Source organism: Dinoponera quadriceps, unplaced genomic scaffold (genome assembly GCF_001313825.1).
Source record: "Dinoponera quadriceps isolate SergipeBrazil2010 unplaced genomic scaffold, ASM131382v1 scaffold3415, whole genome shotgun sequence".
Taxonomy (NCBI): Eukaryota; Metazoa; Arthropoda; class Insecta; order Hymenoptera; family Formicidae; genus Dinoponera; species Dinoponera quadriceps.
The window spans coordinates 68,201-84,525 of record NW_014557477.1 but is presented as its reverse complement, the minus strand read 5'-3'; the positions used below and the strand labels follow the sequence as shown (position 1 = coordinate 84,525).

Below are 16,325 nucleotides of genomic sequence, written 5' to 3'. Positions count from 1 at the left end.
TGTGATTCATTTTGGTGGACATCTGAATATTACTATGATATCTTTGTAATATTCCAGCAATATTCATGCTACATTTCATTATATAATATAACATTGCTATAGAATAATTATATTGCTGTGATATTTCTGTTATATCACTATTGCTATATGGGATATCTTAAGAGCCTAACACAACATAGTTTCTAAGTATCTTATATCCGATTCGTTAATAATCGAATCACGCATACATTTCCTCCGCTGAACTGAATATTCAAAGCGCTATTGGGACACGTACACTTTTTCCCGAATGCAAGCTTGTAAAAGAATCTACTGTGAGAAAGAAATTGAAGAAAAGACAAAATAGAGAGACCTAGAGCGACGCATAGTAACAAAGCGGAATTTCATATGGCACTCTCGTGTCCTACTCGCTTTCCAGCCTTCTATCGAGTTAGTTTATCGTGCCGCGAATTCACTCTATATATGAATCACTTGTAAAAGCCCCAGGTAGAGAACAAACCCGATCGCTGGTACGGCAAGAGACAAGTACGACTGACGAATACGAGATCACGGATTTTTTGCAGCGGAACGTAACAGCGCACCATGATGTAACATTATTATTTCATTTTCGGGCCGAGAACTATCGTGATTGTCGATTCATTGTATGCAACTCATACTTTAGATAATTTTCTACTTCCATGAGGATCGAATGAGGGTAATTTTCGCACGAGTTATACGTAGAACGATATTCGGGTTGTGTTTGAAACGACACCAAAATATAAATCAATATGCGAACCAATGAAACTCTGGGTAAAAAAAATTTACGAGCTTCTGAAAATTGTTTCGTTTTATATTTCATAATTCTGCGTAGCGTGAATTGAAACAAATTCGATGATATATAGCGTAACAATATAAAGTTGCTTTGCTTTGCTTTACATTTACTTATTTACTGTATACGAATATACACGAGAAGAATTTTGGTATTATTATGTTTCATAGGATGCGCAATATTTATACAAATCAAGTTTTGTAGATTTATGTATTTGGTCAAAACTAAACTTCCAATTAATTGACTAACGAGCAATTAAGAAATATCATAGAAAATATTAAAATCAGCAATCAATTGTCGCAATCACTACACATTGCCATTATTTCATAAAACATCGCATACGAAGAAAGAAGGAGAGAAAGAAAGAAGGAGAGAGGGAGAGCGAGAGCTCGTTATTGATTCGATATAATTATTTTATTAACATGTCGGTCGAACGTTTCAACAAAATGGTTAAAAATATGGCCGGTAGAACCGACAAATTATATTGTAGTATTCCGATTGTCCATTAACGCAGTTAAAAGGGGATACATCCACGTTGATTGCGATTGGAATTAGTTATTAAATTGCTAATATCTTAAAATGGTATTGTATATAAAAAAAAGGATAAATATAGCAAGAACATAAACACTCTGAAAGAGCTTGACAAGTAATATTGTTAAGAATATTGTTAAGAAATGAATGTGTTTTAAAAATATACCTGTGCGCAATGTTAAAGCAAAGTACTTAAATGGATCACCCATTAATACATATGCATTCGTAAATTTTAAATTCCTTTTAAATTTTGTTGAAAATGTACTCACTTTTTCTAAAATATTAACAGGATTATTACATTGATAAGACAAATGTGAAAAAGATCAGGCGTGAAAGAATAAAAAAAAAACTATATTATTCTATTAAAAAAATGAAGTTGAACTTAAATTATTGACTATAAAATAAAATTAAGGTCACCAAAATATATCCCTCTGTATGTCCTTAACATTTTTGATAATAACATAACATTTTTGATAATAAATATTTTCTCCTATTTCTAACCGTTTTCGAGAAAAACGTGATGAACTTTTTCTCATATTTATTCTGCATAATTTGTAAGAAAGATTAATCTTTTTTTTTCTTTCTATGTAGGCAGTATCAAATAGGTATTACACTTCTATGAAGTTTATCGAATTTATTAATGTTTATTAATGTTATTGCGTTTAATAAATGATATATCGTGATGAAAAATTCCTCTGATTTGAATTTCAGGATGGAGCGTATGTGCAGAAAAGTGAGATGGATGGTTTGGGTCTCTGCCCTTACGACCCACGACACAATAGTACAGCCGTCTTTGCCGGTAAGTTTTTGCATTTACAGTTGAGTAAATATCAAACGACTCGTGCTTTCGAACACCAAATATATTTCAGAAAATTAAATTTCTTGACTATCGCTAAGTTTTTGGAAAAAAAGAAAAACTGACCTGTATAGTTTCTGATTTCATGAATTCAATCGATGTCACGTCTATTTTTTTTTTAATCTACGCAAGATTGAAAACTATACGAAGTAGTTTCTTTTTTTCTTCTTTTTCTAGTTTAAACTTAACTATAGCCAAAACTTTGTGCTCTGAAACGTTCAGTACCTCTCGTAGAATTAAATTCTGACCATAGCGATATCTCAACAAACAATTGACTCTTGTAATTATTTTATTTTTCAAGACATTATAATGGAACCTCTGGAGAACAATATCTATTAGTCATCGGTTAATACATTGTTTTATCTTTTCAAAATGAATTTATTAAAATCAGAAGAAAATAATTTTATTTTAAATGACATGAATATGATATCTGTCAATCATGAGTGACAAGACTTCTTTTTTCTCCTAGAATTTGGTACTAAATATTTATTTATAGTAATGTTTGTTATATTTTTTTTCGACATAATGTTCTAATTAAAAAAAAATTGAACGTACCTAACCTATATGTTAGTATCCCTGAAAAGATTAATTAAATATATAAGCTATTTCGACGATATTAAAAACACTCAGCAAACTTTTCATTACGCCCAAGAAACATCTTGACTAAGATTGTGACAAGTTGTACGATTAATGTGACAAGCATATCGACAGATGAAATTTGTTTAAACAGCATGTAATCAAATTGACAATTATTCAGAGATAAATATATCTTTTTAGCCTGGAAAATTTCGAAGCGGATCACGTATTATCGAAACATTTTCGCGTGAAATTTGCGTCACTCCACATAGTTTCAAAACCTGTGTGTTTGTAGAAAATATTTATCAAGGAGATTTTTATTACATTCTGAAACATATGTCGTACACTACACGAACACCAGATTTGACAGGCGACGCGTGGCTTTGACGACGCAAAGTGCCACTCGAGGGATCCGATCGCTCTACAACGAGTGGAGTTCGCTTGTGAGAACGAGGAGCTTCAACGCGCGTATCACGAGTCCTTGTGCATTCCACAGAGGCGATTCCTCTGGTGCACACAATTGAGATACACACGCACTATTTCGCGTTCTGCTGGCGAGTGTGATAAATATCCACCAATACTTCAATAGACGATTTCGAATTATTCGTTTTTCGGAAAAATCAGCGAATTATACATTAAATTCCGAGGTGCAAAATATATGATATGATTTTGTACGAATATTTTTATTTTGTTTTATTAGTCTAAAACATTTTTTATTTTACTGTCCTCATGCCAGCGATATTTAAGCATTAATACATCAACATCAGTCTTTTCATTCGTACTATTATATTTTGTATAAACGGAATTGTGAGAACGGAACAGATTTTTCAAATCTGTAACAGGCAACGGTAACGAGTTACTTTCTACAGAAAAGAACGGTAACGCGTTACTTTTAAAACGTAACTTTCCCAACTCTGTTATATATATTACCTTATACACATAATATTTACAAATATACAATTTCCTCTTTTTTATCGTTTCTCCTATCTCCTATATCGCAACTGCTTTGCTCGGTGATTCGATTTTGAATCCCGTTTTTCGCAACAATTCATAAACATATAGACTTCTGTCTTAGTTGAATTTTCATAGAGATGACGCGATATAGGATGCGACTCACGGGCGGCGCAACGGTGCATTAAATCATCTCAAGTATGGCAGCGCGAAAGCAGCAACAGCTACGACCTCAATGCTGCGTCGCGTGTCTCACTTGGATGAAGCGGATGATGCACGAAAAGCGCAGCGGGCACGCGTACGCCACGTAATACGCTGCGTGCGCGCGTAACGTAGTGAACCTCTTTCCCGGTGGTATTACCTCGTGGCATGCGCGGTATACGATATTCGCGAGCTTTGGCGTTGCGGGGCTCACCATAGATTTGTAGCCTGCAACGGGCACGTTCATCCCCTAAGTCTAACGTCTACCTCAGCCCCCGTTATATATGACCGCCCGGCCGCTATATACACTTATCGCGCGCATATGTCGGCCAGCCTCAAATCCCATCGTGCTTTTTGAACGTGAAATATGGTGGCCCCGCGAGGGGCCGTGGGCGAATCCTTCGAGGATCTTCACTACAGGAAGAGGAAGGAGAAAATGTAGTCCGCTCTGTAGGTGATCACTGTGTGTATACCCGCGCGTGCGCGATATACGCTGTACACACGTGTACGACGATCAAATCCACACACGGCTTCTTCCGGCCGGTCTCGTGGCATCAGTCGCTACGATGCGAAGATAAATTGCTCATCCACGGGCGAAACATACGAATCTACAAAGTCATCTATGGCATTACAGCTTTTTCCCAACTAGAGAACTTATTCTCACAAGCCGTCTTTTCGTCTTTCCTTTTTGCGACTATTAGATACACGGCCGAGATTTTCGTATAAACGTAACGACACATAACTCTCTGGAGGCATTTTACTACTGACTGCAAGCGACTGCTGCCGTAAAGACATGTTGTCGTAAAACGATTTTATTTCGCCTGATTTACTTCAATTTCGTAATCCTCCAAATGTCGCGCCTCGCACAATTTCGGATATTATAATTCATCAGGTTGTACTAAGGTTAGATGTATAAATTAAAATTCGGTACTTTCGTTACCAAATATCAAGATTTATTTTTCGATTAAATTTTAAAGATTTATAATTTTAATTATCGAAATAATCTTCGTTAATACTGGTGATCTTACGTCATCTGTAGGGCAGCTGTAGAATTCCATCATGATAGAAACTTGATGGATTTTAATCAATAAAGTCATCGATAGATTTTCAAGAACATCTTTTGTTTCCTTTCTAAAAAAGGCGTGTTAAGTTGATACTTGAAATTATCGAAATCATTGTTGTCGCTTTTTCGCGATGTTGATTAGCTATCGCATTGCCGCGCCGCAACTTGTTTCACGCGTATTTGCGGCTGATAAATCATTACGCAAATTCTGACAATTTACTAATTTGTATGTTAAAGAAAATAAAAAATTTAAATGTTAATCTAATATCTATTTAATTACAACGAACTGAGATTTTTCCGTTATAAACTAACGTGTACGTAGCGCGCATCTGTATTGTTCTAGTGTTTTTAAATATGTATCAGTCAAATAATGTTGCAGCGACCGAAACAGGTGAAAATTTGAAAAGCCGAAGTCTGGAAAATACGAGTATGCCGGGTGCGTTAAAGCTTTCTAGCTCGTATTAAAGATGATTTCTGTTCCTTTTGCCGAACTGAAGTCGAACTGTGGAGCAAGCTTTCTTAAAACTTCTGATACCATTTTTTTTAAGTTTTATGAATATTCGTTGTATTTTCACCAAAGCCGAACAAATCATTTTTGTGGCTTCAGCAGCATTTTTTCCAGTTGAAATGCAAAAAGAATACAATGTCGAATATGCACGAACATACGTGCTACTTATACTATTACTTTTTAAGGTTATATTAGTCTCTCCAGCGTAAATTTTACGAGCAATTTCTAGTAGAGACGCGCGGAAGAGGAAGAATTAACTCGAGAGTGTCGCAGTACAACCATCAGCCCGGTATCTCGTTTAAGTTGCAAATGTTCAAGGTGCGACCAACCGACCAGCCGACTGACTAATACTGACGGAAACGTTTATGTATGTTTTAGAGGGACAGCTATATGCTGCGACGGTGGCCGACTTCACCGGCGGTGAACCACTAATTCATAGGGATAAAATTCGCACCGAACGTTTGGATCTGAATCAGTTGAACGGTAAGTTTCTAGCGCTAAGATAAAGTCTGTTGGTAATAACATATGTGTATATGCAAATGCGATCAAATGATTTTCGCTATTGTTCAAATAACGTCACTTCTTCTCTTGTTTTAATTTTTGTTAATAATAATTTTGGATTCGAGTGTTTGTTGTAAATAAGTGCAAACTGCTAGCTAAAGTGATTGCAAAAATAAATCTTAATTGAGTATCATAGGTATTAATAAGTAATGAAATGTTATTTAATACATAATTGTTGTTCCTTTGACGTTTTTATTAACGGAAAATTTATTCTACTTTAAAAAGGCAAACAACATTATCTTTTCACTTTTCGTTACTTTTCAGATACCTTTCTTATTACATATCGCCAAGCCAATGTAACTTTATTATTGCAGGTCCCAATTTTGTCGGTTCGTTCGCATATCAAGATTACGTATTCTTCTTCTATCGCGAGACAGCCGTCGAATATATGAATTGCGGAAAGGTAATAGCTCTTCTTTTAATTTTATTTGTAACTATACTTGTATCGATCTTTCCTAAATTTTGTTAAATTTACTGTATATCGCAGAGTTTATAAGTGCATTTAGTAGAATAAAATGATTAATATTAGGAAATTTAGATGTGTAAAAGAATAATTTTAATCGAATCAAAAAGTTATTCATGAGAAAGTTTCATGTATTCGAAGGGTATTTCATCATATATTTCCAGCTATGTAAACATAAAGTCGCCTCACTCCTCATTCAAAGAGGACAAGGGTAACTTCATAATTTCAAGGGACACTTCCTATAAAATGTTACACATTTGGATTCTACGGGAAAAAACAAGGAAATTTTATCAAAAACACTTCTTTGAAAAAAATGTTTCTATCAAAAGTTATAATCATTTAAATTTTAAAATAGAGTATATTCAAACTAATGATAAAATTATAAATTAAATAAAAGACCTCATAGTCTTTCTATTTTTTACTTTATTAAATATTCAATATTCTGGTGACAATTAAAATAAATCCACATCAGACAACGTGCATTAGCATGTGCGTGAATTAGCTGTTATATTTAACGACAGATATTGGTATATTGAACTTTGAACCTTGAACCTATATACATCCTCTCTGAAATCTTCCAGAGTATACAGAAATGTGTTGAAATTAATGGACATTACTTTGAACACTTGTTAAAATAAATTTTCCTTCGTTAATCATTCTGTCATCATTATTTCATTATTTGCATTAATTGCTCAACTTTTATGAATTTCTCGTATTCAAAGTCATATGAAGGTCATAATGTTATACGTCATTGGATTCGTGACCTATCATGTAGTGATGATAAAAATATGTCATCCCATTTTAAAAAATTTCGATAATCTTGAAATTTCGAAAAATATTAGCCTGGATCAAAAAATGTTTTGCCTATTATAATATTTACCCTTCCGAACTAATATTTCCCTTTGATATTTTTTTCCTATCTTAAAAAACAAGCGAGATACTTCAGATGTTCGAGTTAAGTAAGACATCCTGTGAATATATATATTATTGAACTCATCTAATATGTATATTACAAGATATATCATGAAGAATATAACAAAGGAAAAAACAACGATGCAGTTTTATCTTAAAAATGTTCAAGATGACCTAGAATTTTGCAGATAGAACTGTGAGGGAGAAGAATTTTCGATTTTTTTATCGTGCATTGTAGCTTGAATGAATAAAGTTTCAAGTTATTGAGAAATTGTTATAACCGTTACGATGAATATTCTGTGTATAAACGCTAAATCGATTGCTGACAATTTTGATTCGTATTTTAGGCCGTATATTCGCGGGTAGGAAGAGTCTGTCAGCACGATAAAGGCGGGCCACACGCATTTAACGACAGATGGACGAGTTTCCTGAAAGCGCGACTCAACTGTTCGGTACCGGGCGAATACCCCTTCTATTTCAATGAAATACGTGAGTATATATATGCATGTCTTTTCGTGGCTTCGATCGAAACCACGCTCGAGTAGTTTTAAACGAGGGCTCTTATACACTCTTAAAAAGGTTCGTAAAAAAGCTGCTCCAACTCCATGCCGCGTTAGTTCCTACTTAGAACATATACTGCTCTCTTCCTTTCTTTAATTTTTCCGCGACCCTCACTCAATACGCATTTGCATTCTATATCGCAAAGAAGCGAATGCGATTTTGAAGACTTTAGTTATATTTTTAAAATAAAATAACGCCAGCAACCAGAGTCCGTGTGATGTACGCGTCGCTCGTTTGGTCGATTTTCAAGTAGATATTGTTATAAACGATGTATATTCGGTTTTAATACCTTTCTGTGACAAAGAGATCCAGTGGATTGCAGAGAGAGAAAGAAAGAAAGAAAGAGAGAGAGAGAGGGAGAATATTAATGTAAAGAATATATATATACATATAATGTTCTTTCGCTCTTATTTAATTATAATAAATAATTTTGAAATTATATCAGTAACGTTTTTGTCAGATTATAGTTTCAAATGTGTTAATCTGTATTTAAATGCTTTACCTTATATATTTGCTTGTATATTATCTCGTATATTGTGTACTGTTTTATTTATTTATCATTATATAACCGATAAAACATTCGTCCAATAAAAAATGCCCATGCTACCTATAATATTGCCAACGCACATGAATGCATAAAATAAAAATAATTTTATAACCTAATTTTGTAAACTTATGTTATCTAGAATCAACAAGCGATGTTACGGACGGTCGATACGCAGGAGAATCTATGCATTTGGTATACGGGGTTTTCACGACCCCGGTGAACTCCATCGGAGGCTCAGCAATTTGCGCTTTCTCCATGAACAATATTCTCGAAGTCTTCCAAGGCGCTTTCAAGGAGCAAGAGACTATAAACAGCAACTGGTTACGAGTTTTACCAGAAAGGGTGCCGGAACCACGACCCGGCGCCTGCGTTAACGATTCTAGAACGCTTCCGGACATTACTGTCAATTTTGTTAAGGCCCATCCTCTCATGGACGACGCGGTGCAATCCTATTTCGCACTACCTGTGATAACTAAAATCAGTTTTAGGTGAGTGAACTATCAATTATATATCTCATATATGATTTAATTTTTTGTTTTGTGTATATTCTTCTGTGTATATCCTTCTTCTGTGTATATTCTTTTTATGTATATTCTATCAGATTCTGATGCATTCTAAATTGATGCATATCTAGAATAGCATTCAGTTAAAGTCAAAGTTAATAATTGCAGATAATAATTAATATAAAAATATTTTCAATGAATTGAATCGTAATAATAGTTAAAGACATGCGAATATTTTCATTTACAAATAATATGAATTTTTATATTATTGAGAGAGAGAAAGAAAGAGAGGGAGAGAGAGAGAAAGGGAGAGAGAGAGAAAGAGAGAGAGAGAGAGAGAGAGAAAGAGAGAGAGGGGGGTTTAATTGTTTTTTCTAGATAATAAATAATCTGTATATGTATCTTTCATTCTTTCTTCTTGTATCTTTCTTCTTTTTCATATGTTTCATTTGCATCTTTTATTATTACTTACACAAAGTGGAGAAAAAGTCTTGGATCTCTGAAATATCTCGGAAGAAATGGGATATAGAAAAATCATGTTAAATACAAAAGTAGTAAAGTTCAAAATACGGTACTTGATGGTCACTTTGACCTAAGGGTCAAATTTAAGTTATTTCAAAGGTTAGTTATTTCAAGATCAACTTTGAATTTTCAAATGGGAACCCTTATTTTTGACTCCAGAAATGAAAAGAACGGAAAATTTTAGTTCATATAAGTGGTAAGGGGACCAAATTGACCCCTCGAGATCATTTGAAGGTGAAATCAATTTTTAGATGAAAAATTCTTGAGGAAAGCTTTTTAGAGAAAAATGTTAGATACGGAAGTTGTAGGGTTCAAAGTGGAGCACTTGAAGTTAATCTTGATCTCGAAACAGGAGTCAAATTTTAGGTTCATATCAATGTCAACTTAATTTTTTTTAATAGAAACCCTCATCTTTAACACCAGAAATCAATAAAGCATGAAGTTTTAACGTAAAACTGTGTGATCATGATTTGAGGTTACTTTGACCCCAAAGGTCATATAAAGGTCAAATAGGCTTTATCCGAAATAACACCTATCTTTAACAATAGCAATCGACAGGGCCCACGTAATCGTGGGTCAAATTAACCCTCACGAGTAATTGCAAATTTAATTATTTTTTTCCATAATAACACCTAATTTGAAAACCATTATTTCATAGAAATTGCTTTATAGATCCGATCAATTTCGGTTATTTCCAATGATCATAGTATAATTCTCTTAATATCTCTCTTAAATTTATCAGCTTTATTAGAGTCTCTTTGTATTAATAGTTGGTTTATGTGATTTTTATTTTTTTTTACATTATAGAAATCTTCGATGAACTTATTTTATTATTGATTTCATTATGCCATCTATTTCAGTTATAACAGTTTTATTTTATTATTTTATTATTTTATTAATACAGTTTAAATGGAATGACTTACAAGATATATTTTTCAGTCCTAAATGTACCTTCTAAAATATTTTGTCACCCGCTACAAAATAGAAATTAATAAAATTGGAATCAGTGACATTCAACTGCCTTAATTACTTAAGAAATTTAAATCCTTGGTTTGTCGAAAATCGTACAATTTAAATCAACTTTTATACATTCCGATTTTTCGTCGACCATCGTCAACGACAAGTCCACAAAAAATATTGGATGTCTTACAATCTTTTATTGAGAACCCTCTTCGCAAAATGTGCAAGATGTGCAATACGATATTGATCACAAGTCTGTTCATAAAATATTAAAGTAAAACCATTTTCATCCTTATAAAGTTCGTCTAGTGCAAGAATTAAATGATGACAACTTTGATCGTCGGATTGAATTTTGCAAAATAATGATGAAAAGAATAGATGCTCAACTTAAATATTTAACTCAGATAGTTTTTAATGATGAAGCTACTTTTACATTACATGATAATGTTAATAAGTATAATTATAGATATTGATCTGGGACGAACTCTCACTGGATGGTAGACGCACATACACAATACCCACAGAAATTTAATATTTGGACAGGTATATTAAACACTCTGATCGGCCCAGTTTTTATTGATGGTAATTTGAATGCCGGAAAATATGAGAATATGCTTAGGAATCAGATAGTCCCTGCAATAATCGCAAAGGTAGAAGAAACCTTTGAACACATTCTGGAGTCGTCCTCGACAAGTTCAGTGAAACTGACTCGAAAGTGTCAAATGAAGGTTAGATAGATCAAGATCGACGATGATTCAGGTAATCAAGGCAAGATCAACGAAAGATTCAGCCAGTCAAGACAAGAACGACGAATAGTCCAGTAAGACAAAACAAGATCGATAAACGACCCAGCTAGTCAAGACAAAATCAACGGATAATCCAAATAGTCAAAGCAAGATTGATGAACGATCCAGCCAGTCAAGGTAAGGTTGATGAACGGTTCAACCAGTCAAGGCAAGATCGACAATTGATCCGGCCAGTGAAGACAAAATCGACAAATCATTCAGCCAGTTAAGGCTATGTGAACTTTGTATGGATGAAAATGGTTTTACTTTAATATTTTATGAACAGACTTGTGATCAATATCGTGTTGCACATCCATTTTGCGAGTCGGTACGACGTATCTTTATGCAGAATTTCATGCTCGATTTCTGCAGGCAGAGAAAGGTCTTTATTCGGATAAAGTCCATTTGACCTTCATTAGACCTTCATTAGACACTCTAAGGTCAGTTCGACTCCTAGGGTCAATTTGACACCTAGATATAACCACGTACTTTTATGTAAAATTTCACGTTCTGTCAAATTCTGATGTCAGAGGAAGGCTTTTTTCGGATAAAACTTGTTTGACTTTTGTATGACCCTTGGGATCAAAATAATTTTAAATCATGACCACACAGTTTTATGTAAAATTTCATAGTGTCAAAATAAGGGTTTCTATAAAAAAAAATTAAACTGACATTGATATGATCCCAAAGTTTAACCCCTGTTTCAAAGTGAAGATCAAGTGCTCCACATTGAATCCTTTAACTTTCGTATCTTATCATATCATAATATTTTTCTTTAAAATGCTATCATTAAGAACTTCTTATCTAAAAATTAATTTGACCTTCAAATAGCCTCTAGGGATCAATTTAATCATGTAACCATGATCACCTACTGAATGTAAAATTTGTTATTCTTTTCATTTCTAGAGTTAAAATAAACGTTCCCATTTGAAAATTCCAAGTTGACCTTGAAATGACCCCTAAATTTGATCCCTAGATCAAGGTCAAGATCAAGTGCCCCACTTTGAACCCTATTACTTTTGTATTTAACATTTTTTTCTATATCTCACAACTTCTGAGATATTTCAAGGGTTCGGGACTTTTCCCCTACCTTGTATATAAGGTACCTCAGAATTCAATGTACAAGTTTCATGAACGTAGATCGGTAATAAATAACAAGAAAATGTTTATGTTATTAAGTAAAGAAATCTCTATTCATATCCATTTTTAATAATTAATAATTCGAAATTTTACATATTGTGTATGAAATGATACAGCGCGTTTTTGCTCATCTCAATCCGTTCTACGTGCTCATGAAATTTGTTTATTGTATTCTGTGACACCCTATATACAAACATATAAAAAAGTATCAGAATTTTTATATAGAGCACAATAAGTTTACAATTATACTAAGTATCTAAAGCAATCTTTTAGTTTTAAAAAGAAAGTTAAACATTATACTATACGCTAAAATGTGAACAAAAATAATAGGTATACGTTTTAATAAACGCCATTTTGCATCAAAAGTTTATTTTAAACTGATATCTACTCTTTATTATATATTTTTAAGTCTGAATGACGTAATATGTAATATAATGTATTATTAACAAGAAACGTTAATTTTGTAGTTACAGATTTACTAAAGTCGCCGTAGATCCTCAAGTAAAGGCATTAGATGGTAAAGCTTACGACATACTCTACATTGGAACAGGTATAATCATTTATACATTCTCACAGCGAACAAAATGCGATGTATGAATATGTATATACAAAATTATTAAATTGATATAATTAACATAAATTGACAAAAATTGAAACAATAATTGGCATAGAAAATGCAGTTAATCCCGCCAGTTTAATAAATCAATTTGTTGCATGCAGACGATGGCCGTATTTTGAAAGCGCTCAACACGCGTGCTCCGGAAACTCGTAATAACGTCGGTCAAGTTATTATCAGCGACGTTCAAGTATTGAAATTTGGTAAGTTGCCACAAAACGAATAGTGTTGTACGAAAGATAAACTTAAGTTTATAATATTCAAAATGTTTAGCCGTAAAAATAATTATTAATTACTAGTCAAGTGATAATAAATAATAATTGTATATAATTTAAATATGTATCTATTTCTATACTTACATATACACAAAATATCTAAAGATAAGGTTCAAAGAATTCAATCGTATTATCGTGAAGCTGCATTATTGTGGATACGCAAAATTTTCTAAATTTTGTTTAACTTCTAGGGGACTCAAGAATAAATTTTTTATTAAATACTTTTTACAATAAGCTTACTATGAACTGGTGTCTTCTCATTTAATAATCTTCTTCTGTGTGAAATGCTCCGTCGTATTTGTGTTATCCATCGTTGTTAATGTTATTATTACTTTATTGTAAACTGTAATTGTTTATTGTAGGTCAAGCAGTCAAGGACCTCCTAGTGGTTCATCTTGCCGGCGAAGCGAGCAAACTGGTGGTATTCACAGATTCTGAGATTCGCGCAGTCCCGTTGCACCATTGCGATTCGCCTGCTGTGGCTACTTGCAGGTCCTGCGTCGCTCTTCAAGACCCTCATTGCGCTTGGGACGCAAACGCGAACCTCTGCGTGGCCGTGCTGACGAAACTTCACGACAGCGATGCCGACAAGACCTTGTTTCAAAATATTTCAACCGGAAGACATAGCAGCTGCGGATACGAACAAGGTACGTCCTTTAATATAAGCTGCATTGTATATTCCCCGTAGGACGCTCTCGCTACTCTTGCAAATGTATACATCGGAGGTGTGCGACGACATAATGTCCTTGGCTACTATGAAGCTTCAAATTATACTATAAAGAACATTCGCAAAGGCCACTTATGGCCCTTTGACCAACTAACTCAACGATTCATCTTCAAACTTTTTTATAAGAAACACTAATTGGCCGTGCCGCTGTAAATGAGCAGGGTATTCTTCATTTTGGTACCATATGGGTTCTTGCACGTTTGGTGAAATACTTTCTAACAATTGTGATGAATAATTTTTAATTGTGATAAAATTTCCATTAAAATGATTCATACACCTGCATCTGTTAAATATCGCACCGATTAACATACTACTCACATAGCAAACGCAATCACATAACTGCTATACAGGGTCTGGACTTGAACTCTCGTGTGCAAATATAATTAATTAAACTGAAAAGAAAAATCATCTACCATTTTGAAAACTACCGCGGTAATTAATATCTCATTAATGAGATATTAATTAAAGAAGATTGACGAATGAGTATATGCGATGCGGCGAGATTGGCTATGTGGACAGTTTAAAGAAACTTGTGCGCATCGATTCATCATTTTCTTTAATTATTATTTCAAAAATCACCGTAGTTGTTTGAGAAATGAAAAAGAACTTTCTGTTCAGTTCGATGAGTTATTTTACTTTTCTTTTCTAACACGAATGTTGCAATACTTAAGTCCAGATACTCTATATAATAAAAAAGTAACACATAATATAACGACTATTATATACCTTATTTATATTGAGGTAATATAAATGTTTCTCATATACACAATATAATTATATTTTAAAAGAACTATTATAGAACTATTATATTACTCTATTATATGTTGTTTATCGTCAATCTGCCGTCATATTCTGTCGGCGGATTCTATTAAATTTCTATTAACAAGCTATTTACACAAAAATTTATAGCAGACACTGAGCAAAATTTACTCCAGCAAGTTTAACTATCTGGAATTATAACTTGGATATAACATGTAGGGTTTAAAAAGTTACTTTTAAAAGTAACTGTTGAATTTACCGCATCGCTCGTATGCAAGTAGAATTCATCGGACTGAACAGTAAGTTCTCTTCTGTTTCGCAAATACTGTAATAAATTTTGAGATATTAAGTAATCAAAAACAATTGGTGAACCAATGTGCACGAAACAGTGGAATGAACTCCGTAGGGCAATCTGAAGAGACATATCTTGAATATGTTTCTGATCTCCTAGCAAAAGCAGATATAGTTGTCCAAAATTATAATATCTCTTACTGCTTGCTTACTGCTTACTGCTTACTGTTATCCTGTCTTTCTCTATCATTCGATATCCACCGTTGCTTGCTAAGAAACAGTTAAAAAGCCATGTCTCATCCGATGCCAAGATATATCTCATCAGGCTGTCCAAATAATTTGTCTTGCTACATCGCAAGCGTTCGTCAACCTTTTCTAATTAATGCCTCAATAATTATCATGGTAATTTGCAAAAAAGTAGATGGGTTTTTTTCTCATCTTATAATAAGTTTTACCTGCATACGAGCATTGCGGCATTCAAGTCCGGATACTCTGTGCTTTCAATCTTATATAGGGTGTCCGGTAATTTTTAGCATATCACTTGTGTGCAGCAGAACGGATTAAACTGAATAGAAAAGTCCTCTACCATTTCGCAAACAACCACGCACAATTTCGAGTTATTAATTATTGAAAATGGTTTTGTATAGAGATTTCTTTAATTAATAACTCAAAACTGTGTTTACAAAATAGAAGAGGATTTCTTGTTTAGAGTGACAATAACCTATGGTTATCGTGATGTCCCAAAATGATGTCTACAAAACGTCCCTCAAATAGTGTATTGTATGGGCAATAACAATGATTACTTTCGGAACAAAAGCAATAGATTATTTCATTTTGACTTATATTTTTGTTAGAATTAGTCATACATTCATTTTTATAAAAAAAGACTAACCTCCAAATATATTATTTTCATATACCAAACAACCCAAAAAAATAGTGATTGATTTATAATAAACAATAAATAAAGAAGTAAATTAAATTTCTAATGGAATATTCAGACACTAAGAAAATATAAAATATTTATTTTAGTCGTATTTTTATGACGTCGACGCATTAAACGCACAACCTTTTATCAATAAACTTCAAGCTACTATTGTAAGAGGTGTATTTAAAAGACATATAATAACAGACAGATTCGTATAAGAATGATAAGTTTTTAGTAATCGCATTTGTTACATTTATTCCAGATTATTTTTGTCTCTGGTCTGTTCT

The 16,325-nt window shown here is 33.3% G+C and overlaps 1 protein-coding gene across 1 annotated transcript in view; it reads left to right on the top strand.

The window, feature by feature from the left end:
* Positions 1–16,325, top strand: part of LOC106749151 (semaphorin-1A-like) — a 429,541-nt gene that overhangs the window by 404,886 nt on the left and 8,330 nt on the right. Inside the window, exons 6-13 of the mRNA XM_014628311.1 lie at positions 2,048–2,135; positions 5,870–5,974; positions 6,367–6,455; positions 7,775–7,916; positions 8,675–9,023; positions 12,913–12,995; positions 13,166–13,264; positions 13,699–13,983. Coding sequence (XP_014483797.1) covers positions 2,048–2,135; positions 5,870–5,974; positions 6,367–6,455; positions 7,775–7,916; positions 8,675–9,023; positions 12,913–12,995; positions 13,166–13,264; positions 13,699–13,983 — 1,240 coding nt within the window. The remainder of the gene's footprint in view (positions 1–2,047; positions 2,136–5,869; positions 5,975–6,366; positions 6,456–7,774; positions 7,917–8,674; positions 9,024–12,912; positions 12,996–13,165; positions 13,265–13,698; positions 13,984–16,325) is intronic.